Below are 14,200 nucleotides of genomic sequence, written 5' to 3'. Positions count from 1 at the left end.
TTAGTGTAGTTTAACTTCTTCCCTTGTAAAGTAATTAGTTAAATAAATTTTTAGAATAGCTTCGACACTGTGAATTTTTCTATAAACAATAATCATCAGTACTTATTTTTAAAGATAAATCAAGGTGTTTCAACTTTCTTAAGCACAGTTAAGTAAAGTTAAATACAAGTATCTCATATTATTTTGTGTAATTCCATTGCAACAAACCAGAGTTGTATTGACAAGATTACATTTCTCTTTACTATATTTAGTAAACTGAATAGGAAGATAAACTCTCAGCAGACTATGCAAAAAGGTATTCAGAAAATAATATATACTGTACTCTATTATATGCTATATTTAGATGTAATCTCTTCGCAGCTTCTCAGATATGTTGTAGTAGAAATTTCATTTTTGTCCTCCCATGTGCCAGTGACTATGCAGAGCTTAATCTCCTGAAGATGTTGACTGGGTGAAATTATTATCCACCAAAATACCACATTTATACAGTATCTATCTCACTTACCTCAATGTGACTCAGTGTGGATTTGTTTTACACCACAGGTTCAGTTGTGTGAGGAACAGGAGCCTACTGACGATGCTGCTATCACCTCATGTGTGGTTGTATCATATCACCCAAAAACAGCCTGTTAAACATTACCAGGGAGGAGTGGGAACTTTGCTCCCTGTGTAACGAATGGCGACAAATATACATCATGACTCATTCACACTAAGAACAATACTAATAAACTCCCCAGTCCACAGGGGCTACATGTTTTCTTTCCTTCCTTGTTATGAGAATAAATCTTGACTAACACCGACCTGTGTGTAAACTTATGGACAGAACAATAATAGTTTAGGCCACTGTTATGCCAACCATACCAGGTCTTCAAAATGTGTTCACATGTTGATGCCAAGGTCTATGAGCCCTCTGCCAGAAGGTAGCACCAGCAACAAATATTCTGTGCAAAAACACGTAGCTTGTAATAGTCTGTCGAAGTGTGATATACAGTATACTGTATGTGTTATTGGTTGGCTTTGTTCTTTCCTATGCAGGATTCCTCTCACAGTGAAATATTAAAATTATCCCACCTCCACCCTGCATCTCTAGAGCTTTTACTCTTACCTCCTGTTGACTTGAACTGGCTCTGCCCAACCCTAACATTGTGCATTGATCTATAAATAAACACAATGAAATGAAAAAAGAACATGACAAGCCATGGAGCTGTGTATACCACTCTACTTTATTGGCATCAACTCTTATATCTAGGGGTGCCTCTTAGTCATCCATTTACTTCTACAGTCAGCAAAGTGCATAGATCAGCAGACAGATACAGTATGTTTAGAGAAAGGTGGACAGGACATGCAATGCTAAGACAGTAATACAGAGCATATGGTGCATGAAGGTCCATCTCATGTGAACTGAGGCATAGAGTCACTGGGTTGCATTCACACACAAAGATGTAACATATTTGCCATTATCAAGTCAGAGGCATAGCATTGATATGTTGCAGTTCATAATAGCCTTAACAAGCTGTGGTATAAAACTACCATTTTCAATTTGAAAACATGTCTGAAATCTTTTAAATGCTTTACATAATGACTTTCTGTACAATAAGAAAAGCTGTTAAAAACAAGAAACTGATACCATTATGAAGCCATCCAAAACTAACAGTGCTATATAAATTAAGTACAGCAATAAATTTCCTTTAGTCTTAGTCCCCTACGCAATATAAAAATCTGGTAAAAGTTTCATTCACGAGGGGGGTATCTCTGGAGCATGGATGGGCCGTCCAGCATGAGCAGGTTTCAGCAGGGTCCCGGAGGGGGAGTGTGCGTTCCAAGTGAGCAGTATCCAAGGGGGCAATCTGAGGGGTCGGGGGGGGGTCAAGATGGGATAGAACAGGAGTCTCCAGGCTGGAAGACAAAACACAAAGGTCACCCATGCCCCTCTCCCAGTGGCTGAGCTTCCAGCAACCACTGTTCCCATGCTACCTTGAGTGCCCTTCCCTCTTCAGGCCTTCCGTAGGTCTCTTAGCAGCAGCTGTCTCTAACACGTTGTGACAGGGTGTGTGGAATGGGGAGGAGAATGCAGCGTTGCCATCCCATCAAGGCTTTGTCTATGGCTATTCCTTCTCCCAAACTCAAATATCATCTACAGACAGCTGAGCCTTTCCTACACAAACGGAGAGGGGCGATGATTGCCGCTTTTAAGATAATGATTATCATTACTATTATCATCACCGCTGCAGGAAAAGAAAGGAAAATTCATGAGATATTGTTATTATGACCATACACTAGATCCTTCAGGCATTCTGCTCACTGAAATTGTTTTTTGGGAGACTGGTGACAGTTCCTATTAAATAGCCCAATGCACTTTTCCTTTCAGCTTCTCAGAAAGAACACTTTCTGGGTTCTTTAAGGCACCTTTGAGCTTTGACGCAGTCATTTATTGATCAAAGAGGTGTTTTTTGGAACCCTTTTCATCAAAGAGGTGCTATTTAGAAATATTTTGCTCATCTCATTCCACATGATGCATCTGTTTGAAGTAAGATGTCACATGAACATGAGCACAGATGTAATATAGTTAGAATCCAACAAGAACCAACATCACATGTACATTGCTTAGTGACATAATGCAACACAAAGAACAAAAATTCACAATAACCAATAATTTCCTAGAAAACTTGCTACATTGCTCCCTCTTGTTGCTAAGGAATTGTGGGTAATGGTAAATTTCAGTTCTTTGTGTTGCATTATCTCACTAACAAATGTACCTGTGATGTTGGTTCTTGTTAGATTCCAACTGTATTACATCTATGGCCATGTTAATGCATGTGTTTTGTTGGGGTGGTTGGTCCGGCACCCATTGGTGTGAAATGTGTGCAAGACTACTGGTATGCGGCCCTCCACTTCTTATTTAATTAAAATTGTTGAAAAGGGTCATTCACTGTTGAGGTACCTTGTAGTCTGCCAATGTGAAGTTGCCTGCAATTCTCCTGAAGCCAGGCTTCTACAACTAATACATAATTAAATATTTATATATATAACTATGTAAGGCTCTTTAAACAATGAAATAGAACCATCTATGTAAAACAGAGGTTCTATTCCACGATTCATAAATTAATAAATAAATACAATAAATACACAGAACCTTTTTTAGTTTCCACATCGAACCATTCATTCTAAGAGAGCAGAGCAGCATTTGCATACATCTCACATACAGGTTAGCCATCCTCCACTGGTTGGCAGATGAAGCTAGTGGGATTAATCTCTAATACACCTAAGCGCAAGGATACTAGAGGGATTGTAACCTTGGTACATCTGTATAATACTGTGAGGTTGTTTAATAATGCTGTTATGTGGAGAAACATATTAACATGATACCAGTGTCAAAGAACCAGAGAGTAATCAATACATTGTATTGAATACATTTCATCTTACTAATTAATCTATCTTAAAATGTGTAGTTGACAGCAAAAAGGTATTGTTTAGTTATACTACAGTCTTTGGTTATACTTGCCAGAGTTCCACTACAATGATCTGCATGATCATATACCTCCACCTGGTGGTATGAGGAGAAAATGTGATCCATGTAATAAAATACTGTATTACCTGGGCAGTAGTTAATCACGTCTTAAACCTCTTCAAGGTTAAACTACTCATCCTCTTCTTCCTGATGGAAGAAGAAAACCAAATAATGACAATGATTATGACAGGGTGAAGCAAAGAGTGACTGAAAGAGAAGAGAACCAAGGGATCACACTCATTACTGTCAATATAATAAAATAAACGTGCTGTAGTTAGTTTTACCAACTTAGTTTGTAAAAACGTAAAAATAGAGGGTTTGCTAAAGAAAGCAGCCAGAACCAAGCCTCTCTCTCCACAACAATTATGTGTTATCTCTGTGCACTGCCTGATTGAGCTAAAACAAGATTACTGATTTCATTAAGATAACGCAGTCATCAGTCACAGATACAAAAGATTGAGATTAATATTCAGCTGGCTAAATTGCTTAGATCCTTTTCCCAAAGTGGAACAAGAGACTTTGCAGGCTGGTGTTTGCAAAGGGAGCTGTTGGTTGTCGCTGGTGATTAATGGTGTGTTTGCTGTTTGTACTACCTCTGCATCTGCAACTTCCTCTTCTTCCTCCTTGGCACATTGAAGAGAGACAAAAAGAGGGTTTTTTGTAAAGGCAGGGGGACAGCATAATGGAAAGGGATATAGTTAGTGTAAAACTACATGATAATCCAGGAGAGGCACCAAGAAACCAGGTAGGAGAGACAGGCAGGGGAAGACACGTCACACTGGCCACAGCTCCACTACTTGGGTCAAGGGAACCAGTTAGCCACAGGCTATCATTCCCATAAGTGATGTGCTGTGTCGAGACTAGTTTGGGCCTGTAAGCAAGGCTCTCTCTGAGACAGTGTCATATGACATGAAACTGCAAGGCACTGCATACTTCACTAAATCATCTGACGATAGTCACTCAAGATGCATCTGCTGGGCATAGTGCTGTGCTAATGCAACTGCATGTCTACATAATGTAAACAGTCTTCACCCTATGAGCCCAATCAAAAAAGCATGTTCTGCTACTTGGTCTTGTGACCAATTAACCCCACAATGTTTTGGTGATTACCTGTAACTGAAGACTCACTCAGTGGATTTCCATAACCCTTTCACAAACTATTTAAAGGCCAGGTCATTCTGTGCAGCAAAGTATCTGGCACTGCCCAGATATGTATTATATATATATACATATATATGTGGTGCATATGGGCATTGCACAATAACAAACAACAGTCCATCAATCTTCCCTTGTGATTGTCCTATCACTCAGTTTCAAGACTCCCCTTGAAAAAAGAGACCATGCCAATGGGTGTCATTAAATTCTCTTCAAGTAACTGGGATCCCTACACAACATGGTAAGATCCAGTACACACACGTCTATGCGGGAGACTTGTGCTCATGTGCATAGTCAATCTTGTCACCAAACGATACATTTCACCTGTTCTCAAGTCCAGACAGGAACTGTCATGATGTGGACTAGAATATTGAGGCAATCATATAATTAAAAGGACAGTGACATCATGTTACACTCCACCAACAACCACAAACAGAGTTAAGAATCTTGTCCCACATTTAACACAAATGACTGCTGCATACCACAGGACAGGAGTGCTGATATCCTTGGGGAGAGAGGGTAGAGAACTTCACAAGCCCACACAGCATCTGTATGTAGTCATGTCATGCATGATGAATTTACTCCACCTCATGAGGCCACACCATGCAACAGGCTTTATGTACAGCCAGAATATACCTCTGTTACTTGGGCCTCTTCTTCTTCCTAAGGAAGAGGATATTGTGTTTTAAGTGTTTCAATGTCAAAGAGGAAACAAAAGCAACAGAAGTACAGTGCCCCATGTTTAAGAAATGGCATGTCACTAAGAAGACTACAAGAGGGAGAAAACCCAGTGTTATTTAATATTACCATTATAATATGAGTATATCAGACTATCTCATTGTCGATGTTGTCTATCATGCTGCACACCATCAGGTATCTCTACTAAAAAGAACACAACTCATGCAGCACGGAGAGAGAGAGAGAGAGAGAGAGAGAGAGAGAGAGAGAGAGAGAGAGAGAGAGAGAGAGAGAGAGAGAGAGAGAGAGAGAGAGACAGAGAGTGTTTCCAATCAGAGATCTAGAGAACACAAGGCGCCCAAATTACTACCACAGGAAACTACCTCACTGACTGCCTCTTCTTGCTCCTGCAATGAATGTAGGAGGAGGGGGAGAGTGATAGGAGGGGAAGGGAAGAGAGAGATGGAGAAAGAGGAAAGGATATAGAAAGCAATAGCAGTGAAGCGTGTGTAAGAAAGACAGGCAGTGTTTGGAATGTTAGATAGACACTGTGTGTGTGTGTGTGTGTGTGTGTGTGTGTGTGTGTGTGTGTGTGTGTGTGTGTGTGTGTGTGTTGTGACTGAGATATCACTCTTTGGCACAACTTATGTTAAATGTCTCCAGTCTGTTGAGATGCCCTCGCTGAGACCAAAAAGTAGTGAAGGGGAAAATTGAAGGAATACCAGATAGACTGTGAGAGAGGTGGAAGCAAGAAAAGCAGCATGAGAGAACCATAGAAGAAAGAGAGGAGGGAGGGCGAGGGAAGATGAAAAAAAAAGACGCATCAATATACCTCAAGCTGTCGAAGCTCTTCTTCCTCCTAGAGGGGATAACAGATTGAGTATCAGAGGTGTAGATGAAGGGCTTAGAAGACACCAGAAGCATGCGCTAGGAAAAGTTGGGTGTTTAAAATGGAATCTACGGGGAGTTCAGGCTGGCAGGAAGCAGCTACAGGATTGGGGAGAAATGAGGAACAGGAAGTTAAAAGGAAGGAGGGGGAAAGAAAGACAGAGGCGGTTCGTAGGGAGTGAATACAGGCTACGGATGAGGGGGCAGCAGATCACAAGGCAAGCCCTCTGAACCAAGAACGCAAAAGCCTTCTCGGACCTCCGCAAAACAAACCCACACAGCTGGTGTCTAAGGGAACAAACGGAGAAATTCACAGCCACAGATGCCAAGTTACCTCCGACTCCAAATCCTCTTCCTCCTGGAAAAACCAAACCAAGAGATGGACAGAAGGTCAAAGGGGAGGTCAAAGGTCTTATAGTATGGTGTGGGACATCATTGCTGTGGCTTGAAAGAGAGACCCTATCTCACAATATTTTACATTCATGCATAGATAAAGAAGCAAAGCAGAGCAGAAGCTATAGGCACTGGGCACATGCAATTTTTCATAATCCAAGAATGTAACCGATTAAACTTTTCTCCTGTTGAGGATCTATTTTCATAAAATTACAAAAACAAATACTTTTCGCTAAAATATCAAACATGCCATCTTAAACTGTTTGTTTAAAGTATTAAAAATGAAATGCTTGGAAATATGGCAATCCCTCCACAAGGGTCTGTGGAAAATGAGAAGGGGGCAAAAACAACACAAGTGGAACTGAAGGTGAAAGTCAATGGGTCTAGGAATGAAGGTGTTTCAAGTACTCAATACTGTATACTGCACACCAGCAGCTACAACAAAGGAGAATATTGAGTATTAGTTGTATGGACGTCAGACAAATACCACAATCACAAAGATGCAAACAAACTACACCAAAACTGAACACCCAGTGCACCCTTAGCATAGAAATGGAGACTATACTATATTAAATGAGATATAAAGATGTAACACTATAGTTATGGTACATGGAACACAATTCAAAGAAGATCTACCTCAGAGACCGGTTGATCGTCTTCTCCCTAAAACAACGGATAGCAATGATTAGCTTTGGATCAACTCCTTCTAACTTTCACTGGGTTGCTGTAACTACATGGGGAAGAGAGTCACACATTTTTTTTTAAATATAGCTACAATACAATAACGTCAAAAGTACTTTTGATCTATTGACATATTGCACGATGAATGAATGAATACTGCATGAATACTGCTCAGTAAATCTACAAAATGTTAAAAGTACAACTACAGTATATATGATTGTTGGAAATGTTTGTTTGAACTAGTTCAATAACATCATATCAAATCTCTATATCATATCAATAATGATCTTATAGTGGTTTACTCTGGTTAACAACAGCACTCCTGGATGTAATAACACTCACACAAGGCCCTAAGTATTGAATAGAAGACAACCTCAGTCTTGAGACCCAGGCCTGCTTTGACCCAGATGCTTTGTTCCTCTTTATTGGCCTTGACTGCTGTTTTAATTTCTCTGCTTTCTTTTTGTCTGTTTAATAGTTTGTTTCACCGTTTATTGTACTCGCTTCTGGTATTCACTTTTGATCTCAGAACACAACACAACAGGGGTAGGAGACATGTTGACATTTTAGACAACAGATTAGTCTGGCTTTTTTCATTGCAAATATCATCCAATGTCTTGAGAATAGTTGCCTTAATAGCCTTATGATTCTCAATACAGCTTTCAAGTCACAATAAAAGTATTAATTTATTGATAACTTAAGCTGCTGGTGAGTTGGGGAAACTGAGCAAGCAGATGTAGTATGTTATGAAGCATGTATGAGCTGATAAAGTTTTACTACAGTGGCTAGCAGACATAGCCAGGCATTGGTGGAGTTCATCATAGCGCACTGATTCTCAACCTGTGACTATGGCCAGGAAAACTTAGACCTGACATATACATTTTATTTTAATACGGAAGTATTATGTTTAAATATGTGATTCATGACTTAATATCTACAAGTTAATAATTTGGTAAATTCCAATCAGAGGTAAAATGGAAACACAGCGGTGTGTGGAACCATGTGCCAGGTCTATTGAGTCCAGGCCTTTCTTAGTGGGGCAGGTGGCACAATGCAGAGACCAGCGGCGCTGTTGTTATTAATAATGCCCTTTATATCAGGCATTACTTCTGTGAAAACAGAGTGTTGCATGTTACCTTCAAATCCTCATCCTCTCCTTCTTCCTGTTTAACACAAGGGAGACAACAATGAGACATGACTCCATCAGTTACACTTCACTTCAATACTATTCATCAATTTAAACCACCTTACCTGGGCTTCCTCTGCACGGGCCTTCTGGCAAAAAGGGGAGAACATATTAGGTATCAGTGTCTTTAGAATAGTAGAATGAGCTCAACAAGATGCATCCAAGGATAAAAGATAACCTCTCCTCACACACGGATGAGGCGCTTTTACGACCACAGACGAGGCACATTCAATTATAACATGGCGGGATTTTCAATGGACCCTGAACATGGACAGCATCAAGACTAGTGGTAGTATCGTCAACCCAAAAACACAAAGACTGCAAATGAGGTCAGTCAAAAGTAAAGAAACAAATCCAAAACAGTTAACAGTTAATAGTTAAACAACAGAACAGGGAGAAGGTGTTAAATGTCCAAACAATTCTAAGGGATAAATAGGAACAAGGAACAAGTAATAGGAATTGTTACGGTTGGTTAGTTAGTGATTCTCAAAGTGGGGTCCGGGTACCCCAGGGGTCCGCAAAGGTGTACCAGGGGGTCCGAAGCAAAACGAAGAAAAAGGTATGATGAAGGAAATGATAAACTTTTGCTTGTATTTTACTCACTAAAAAGTAATATGTTCATTTTGTTACACCTTATTTACTCCTCTTTGTGAACAATAGGCCTAGGAATTAACTTGGTGGCTATTTTTTTCCATTCAAAATAGGGGTCCGCGACCAGCAACTTTATCATTTTTGGGTGTTCTTAGCATTCAAAAGTTTGAGAACCACTGTTAGTAAGTCCAGAGTTGAGGTGGAGACATCGACAACAGGAACTGAAGGGGAACTAAACCTTGGTGGAAGAAAAGGACAACATTAAAGGGACGGAGGAGAGGCTATGGGAGGACACAGAGCACAGGATTCTGGGAGCCAATTACAGTGTCTTCTGTGTCTTCCTCTGTGTCTTCAACCGCCCCCTCCTCCTCCTGAGGCACTTCCCCCACCGCCTCTTCTTCTGCAGCCTCTTCTTCTGCTACCTCCTTCTCTCCTGCTCCTCCACTCTCCACTGCTTCTTCTCCTTCCTCAGCTGCTGCCTCCTCCACTACCCCCTCCTCAGCATGTGCATCTCCATTGCACTCCTCTACCGGAACATCTTTTTTCTGGAGTCAACACAACAACGTGCCATGAAGGAAGAAAAAAACTGTTGAAATAATAATGAGTCAGCTGTTATGGGCACACATCAAACATTATAAGGGGAGCAGTTCCACTGCTGGAGACTTGTTCAAAAACATCACAGAGTTAAGAATACGGGAAAGGCATGAATAAATGAACTGGAGTTACACACTGGTACTGTGGAGGGAAATGAGAGAATGATGAATGGCGTAGTGAAAGGAGGAAGATGACATATTATCACACTACCAGGAGCCAGACATTGTCTACATCAGTGTAGTTAACAGACATTGTCTACATCAGTGTAGTTAACAGACCTTGTCTACATCAGTGTAGTTAACAGACATTGTCTACATCAGTGTAGTTAACAGACATTGTCTACATCAGTGTAGTTATCAGACATTGTCTACATCAGTGTAGTTAACAGTATCAATAAAATAGCTTTCCAACTCTGCTGCAACTAAAATGGAAAATAAACACTCATGGTACTATGGAAATCAGTGAAAGCAAAATGCAGCTGAACTAATTTCTTAATACGCTTGTCCAGTAAAATGAACTCAATTTGCACTCTTCCAGAAACAGCACCCTCTAAAACTGGGATTTTGAGAGGACGATCACATGTATCAGACGATCACATTAATCGGTAGTAATCAGGGAATGAGATCCCTTCAAATAAATATTTATTTTATTGATAACACTCTTTTGGTCGGGAAAAAGCGCTTTCTAAAATGGAGTGTACTACCCGACACTCAGTTTGCATATAAACATGTTGTTACTGCCAGGGGTGTTCTAAGGGAATGGACTCAACGATTTTCACCTTTCTGTCTCTGGTGACTGCCCCTTCTAATTGTGCACGCATGCAGAAACACAACAGCTAATGTCTGACACTGCAAGTCCATTTTGGGATTATATTATTATTAGGGAGGATGTTGTTGTTTGGAACTTCAAACTGAAGTTTGCTGCAATGGCCAGAGGTGGCATATACTCTACAAACTTGCTCCTTTAATGGGAGATGGAACATTGTTTAAACCAACTGGAATTTGTCACTCATCCATGCAACAAAATGTTTCGCTTCAGTGATGATTACAGTACTGATTAATCAGAACAACTTGCCCAAGGAAATGAAAGCGACACAGGGGAAAGTGGTTAATTATGGTATGCTAGATGGGAGGAAACTGAGGAGAAATTGTTAAAGTGATAAAAGTAATGAGGGATGAGAGGAAGGAAGGAATTACTAGTGTGTCATCATCAAGGTGGTCCTCGGCATAAGTCCTGTTCTCAAGGATGAGCTGCTTTTCGGTCTGTAGCGCTTCCTGCACCAAGAAAATTGTCAGTCTTTTAACTCATGCATCGTTGAATCATAGATCATAGGAGGAAATTCAGGGCTGTTCTCTACTAGCATACATATCACATCATGTCCCATTGGTTTTTGGTTGTATAACGATCATCATGATCCAACATTGTAACAAGGCTGCCCATTGAATCCTAACCAAAGGGAACCCATGTGCAGCAAAATCATACAGCAACGTTAGATGATGAGCATCAAATGACAACCTTAAGTCAACATTGAAAACTAACCATCACATAACAATGTCTAATAAACTGTTGCATTTTGACGTTTAAGAAACTTTTAAAAACAATACTCCCACAACTGTTGTACAACATGAGTTTGCTTAGTTTTTGACTGTTGCACAACTGTGACACAATATAAAATGCCCATGGGGTAAGCTCTTCAGCTAAACAAACAAAACCAATCTAAACCAATTAGATTTCACAGGATTACTTTAAAACACCCTGACATATAGGTGAAACATTTTTGTGAGTTTATTTCCTTTTCAAAAGCTCAAATGGTATAAACATAATTGCATAGAAAACATTTAGAAGAGCTCCAACCTTGGACCCTGGAGGAGGTGGCAGGCCCAGGAAGGCATACACCTGGTTGTCTTCTTTGGCATCAAAGAATGTCTCATAGTCCTGTGGTATAAAAACACATTTCAGGTCAGTTATTTTTGTCTCTAATAACCCCCCCACCCCCACCCCCCATGCCTAAATGCTCACCCCACAGTAGCTCCCTTCATTGAAGATCTGAGGGGGCAGTGGGATCCCATTGGTGGGTTTCTTCTCCTTAGGGACATTCTCCCTCATCCACATGCGATTATCCTCATTGCAGGCAATGTCCAACTGAGCATACTCCACTTTGAGGGCCTCCAGGAAGCCAACCACATCTTGCTGCTTCTTCTTGATCTGGAAGATTGTACAGGTGCTCAAACCATTTAAACAGATACACTATTTGTGAACATAGGAACATTAGTTTCATAGTTTGAGAATATCCTTATACATGAACATAGTTATGCATTATGCGTAAGCTTAATGTTATAGAAAATGTACTATTTGTTCATTGCTTACATTTTGTTTAATCCATAAACCTGGACCTATGGCATTTTCTTTCAGATTAGTATCAACAGTGCCTACGAATTTAATCAGAGGTTTGTTTGTAATCTCAAAAATGTTCTAGAAGGTTCTGCAAGCGAATGGTGATTACTTTTCAACAGATTACTGTTGCAGGTTTGGAATGTGATCTCAGCGACTGTCGAGATATATAAGGAAACTAGGGGTAGTGCTACACAAGTGAGAAGTCACTGGCAAATAGCGGTAGTAAAATGTGTTTTTCCCCCTTACAAAAATTGTAAAACACACTTATTCCAATTGTCTGAATGTTTGCCAGTAAAAAAGCATGACGCTTTACACACACACACACACACACACACACACACACACACACACACACACACACACAACCAACTTCACGGACTTGACAAATAAAATAAATACTGGAGTAAATGCTTACCGCTGTCGATCCTGATGAAGAAGCTAGAAATACTTTGATAACCATTTTGTTGTATTCTACAGAATGTGAGACGAAGGTTCTTAAAGACACAGGCTGCCTCTCCTAAAAGAGCGCACCCAGGACATTACACTGCGATCACACACACTACCGTGGCTATTTTTGTCCCCAAACTCTTCATCACTGCAGGATTGGTGGGCCAGGTTTTAGGGGTGCAGCACTGACCGAGTGATTGGCAACTTCAGCTGTCTGTCGGCATGAGGACCACAAAGTTAGTTCGCAGCTACGTGCAAAGTGCATATATGGACAGAAATAACCACTCACTAACAGTGCCAGCTCCAACTAGCCTCGCTACTGAAAACAAAACTGTAGATAATGAAAAGTTGATGCAAATATTTAACCATCATTGAAACAAACGGGTGTTTTGTTTCAGCTTTGGGACTAATAAGCAAATGATTTCAGTAAAAAAAAATTAAAAGAAATTCAATGTTCAATTTTTAACAAATGTTTTTCTAACTAAATTTTTTTAGTTAAATAACTCTTCTTAGATCAGTGGTCTGCCATTCAGTAGCCAGAAAACTACTTTTCCCATCGCATATTTTGTTATCATTAATCCGTGAAACGCATTGAAAAGGCTGTGGTTTATATAAAATAAAACAACTACTATCTGATGCGTTATGGTCGAGGGCAGTCAGAACAGATTTCCTATATCCACATAGGCTATTGGTCGATAGCACATTGGCCTATCTACACATAAATTCAACTATATCTAATCAATGATACGAGGCTAAATAAATCAGCTGGAAAGGGTATGCACTGCAGTGCCTGCCAGCAGTGTGCCAGTGTGGATCTGTCGGGATAGAGTCACCATACGTTAGAAACAATGTTAGCCAAATATCCGCTACGATGGTTGAGATATATCAAATGGCCAGCTAACATGTTTCTTTCCATATCATGGTGCTAGGTATGGTAGATAGCTACTTACAGAGAAACGTACTTCATGTTTATTTCAAACCCTTACTTACTGGTGGATTGTAAATACGTCTCTATGTTGTTCTACAGACGACTAGTCATAAAGTATGGAAAATAAACTTCACCTGTCAATAGGCGATTTGTCAGTTATCACTGGCTGGTACACTTTTATTAAATATCACCCACACATCAAATCATGTCGATGCCAATTATGATATAAAGCAGTTTGATTCAGCAGTTGTTGTTTTTTACATTAGTGTGGGCGAGAGAAGGCTGTCCTTGCCCTAGCTGAAATTTCTAACGTTCGTAGGCCTACTCTTAATGACGTTTTTAACGATAACAACGTATACAAACGAATGCTTTACTTGTTTCTAGGACAACCATGAATACCTTTCCAAAGAGTCAATTAGGAACACAATCCGTACCTCTTTGCTATTGAATATAAATGCAAGTGAGTGCAAAAAGGTGGAGTTCAAGATAGAGAAACTTGATAAACTTAGTTAAATCAATGTGTATCTTAGCAAGTTCGTTCAACCAGCATCATGAGGCTTCAACCTCAGACCTGTGGCTGTAGCTAGCTAAATGACTAAACAGAATGGCTACATTAGCTAGCTAACTCATTAATTGGAATGTCTTTCCCATTACAGATAAAAGGGAAGTCACCTTTGGGGGAGATATGTCTCTGAAACAACACAACACAGTGCATCTGGACAAAGCTCACTGTGAAGGGGGTGCCGGAGATGCAGAC

At 40.1% G+C, this 14,200-nt stretch overlaps 1 protein-coding gene across 9 annotated transcripts; it reads right to left on the bottom strand.

Annotated features, from left to right (window-relative positions):
- Positions 1–1,216: 1,216 nt before the first annotated feature.
- Positions 1,217–12,588, bottom strand: sh3bgr (SH3 domain binding glutamate-rich protein). Of its 9 annotated transcripts, none has more exons than XR_014554915.1 (12): positions 12,484–12,588; positions 11,694–11,879; positions 11,529–11,609; positions 8,555–8,578; positions 8,440–8,466; positions 7,259–7,285; positions 6,564–6,587; positions 6,174–6,200; positions 5,300–5,326; positions 4,102–4,131; positions 3,587–3,655; positions 1,217–1,889 (listed from the first exon to the last, which is right to left on the bottom strand). XR_014554915.1 is itself a non-coding variant. In XM_083695737.1 (12 exons), exons 1-11 carry the CDS (start codon positions 12,526–12,528, stop codon positions 3,638–3,640), a joined length of 516 nt encoding a protein of 171 aa, XP_083551863.1. In that variant the 5' UTR covers positions 12,529–12,588; the 3' UTR covers positions 1,217–1,896; positions 3,595–3,637. The 9 variants fall into 9 exon arrangements, 8 of the variants coding, with proteins under 8 accessions (XP_083551863.1, XP_083551864.1, XP_083551866.1 ...); XM_083695737.1 differs by having other exon boundaries at positions 1,217–1,896; positions 3,595–3,655; XM_083695738.1 differs by having other exon boundaries at positions 1,217–1,896; positions 3,595–3,655; positions 8,555–8,575.
- Positions 12,589–14,200: the final 1,612 nt, after the last annotated feature.

This window comes from Argentina silus (assembly GCF_951799395.1).
Source record: "Argentina silus genome assembly, chromosome: X".
Taxonomy (NCBI): Eukaryota; Metazoa; Chordata; class Actinopteri; order Argentiniformes; family Argentinidae; genus Argentina; species Argentina silus.
The sequence above is the reverse complement of the archived record's forward strand: the minus strand, read 5'-3'. Positions and strand labels throughout refer to the sequence as shown.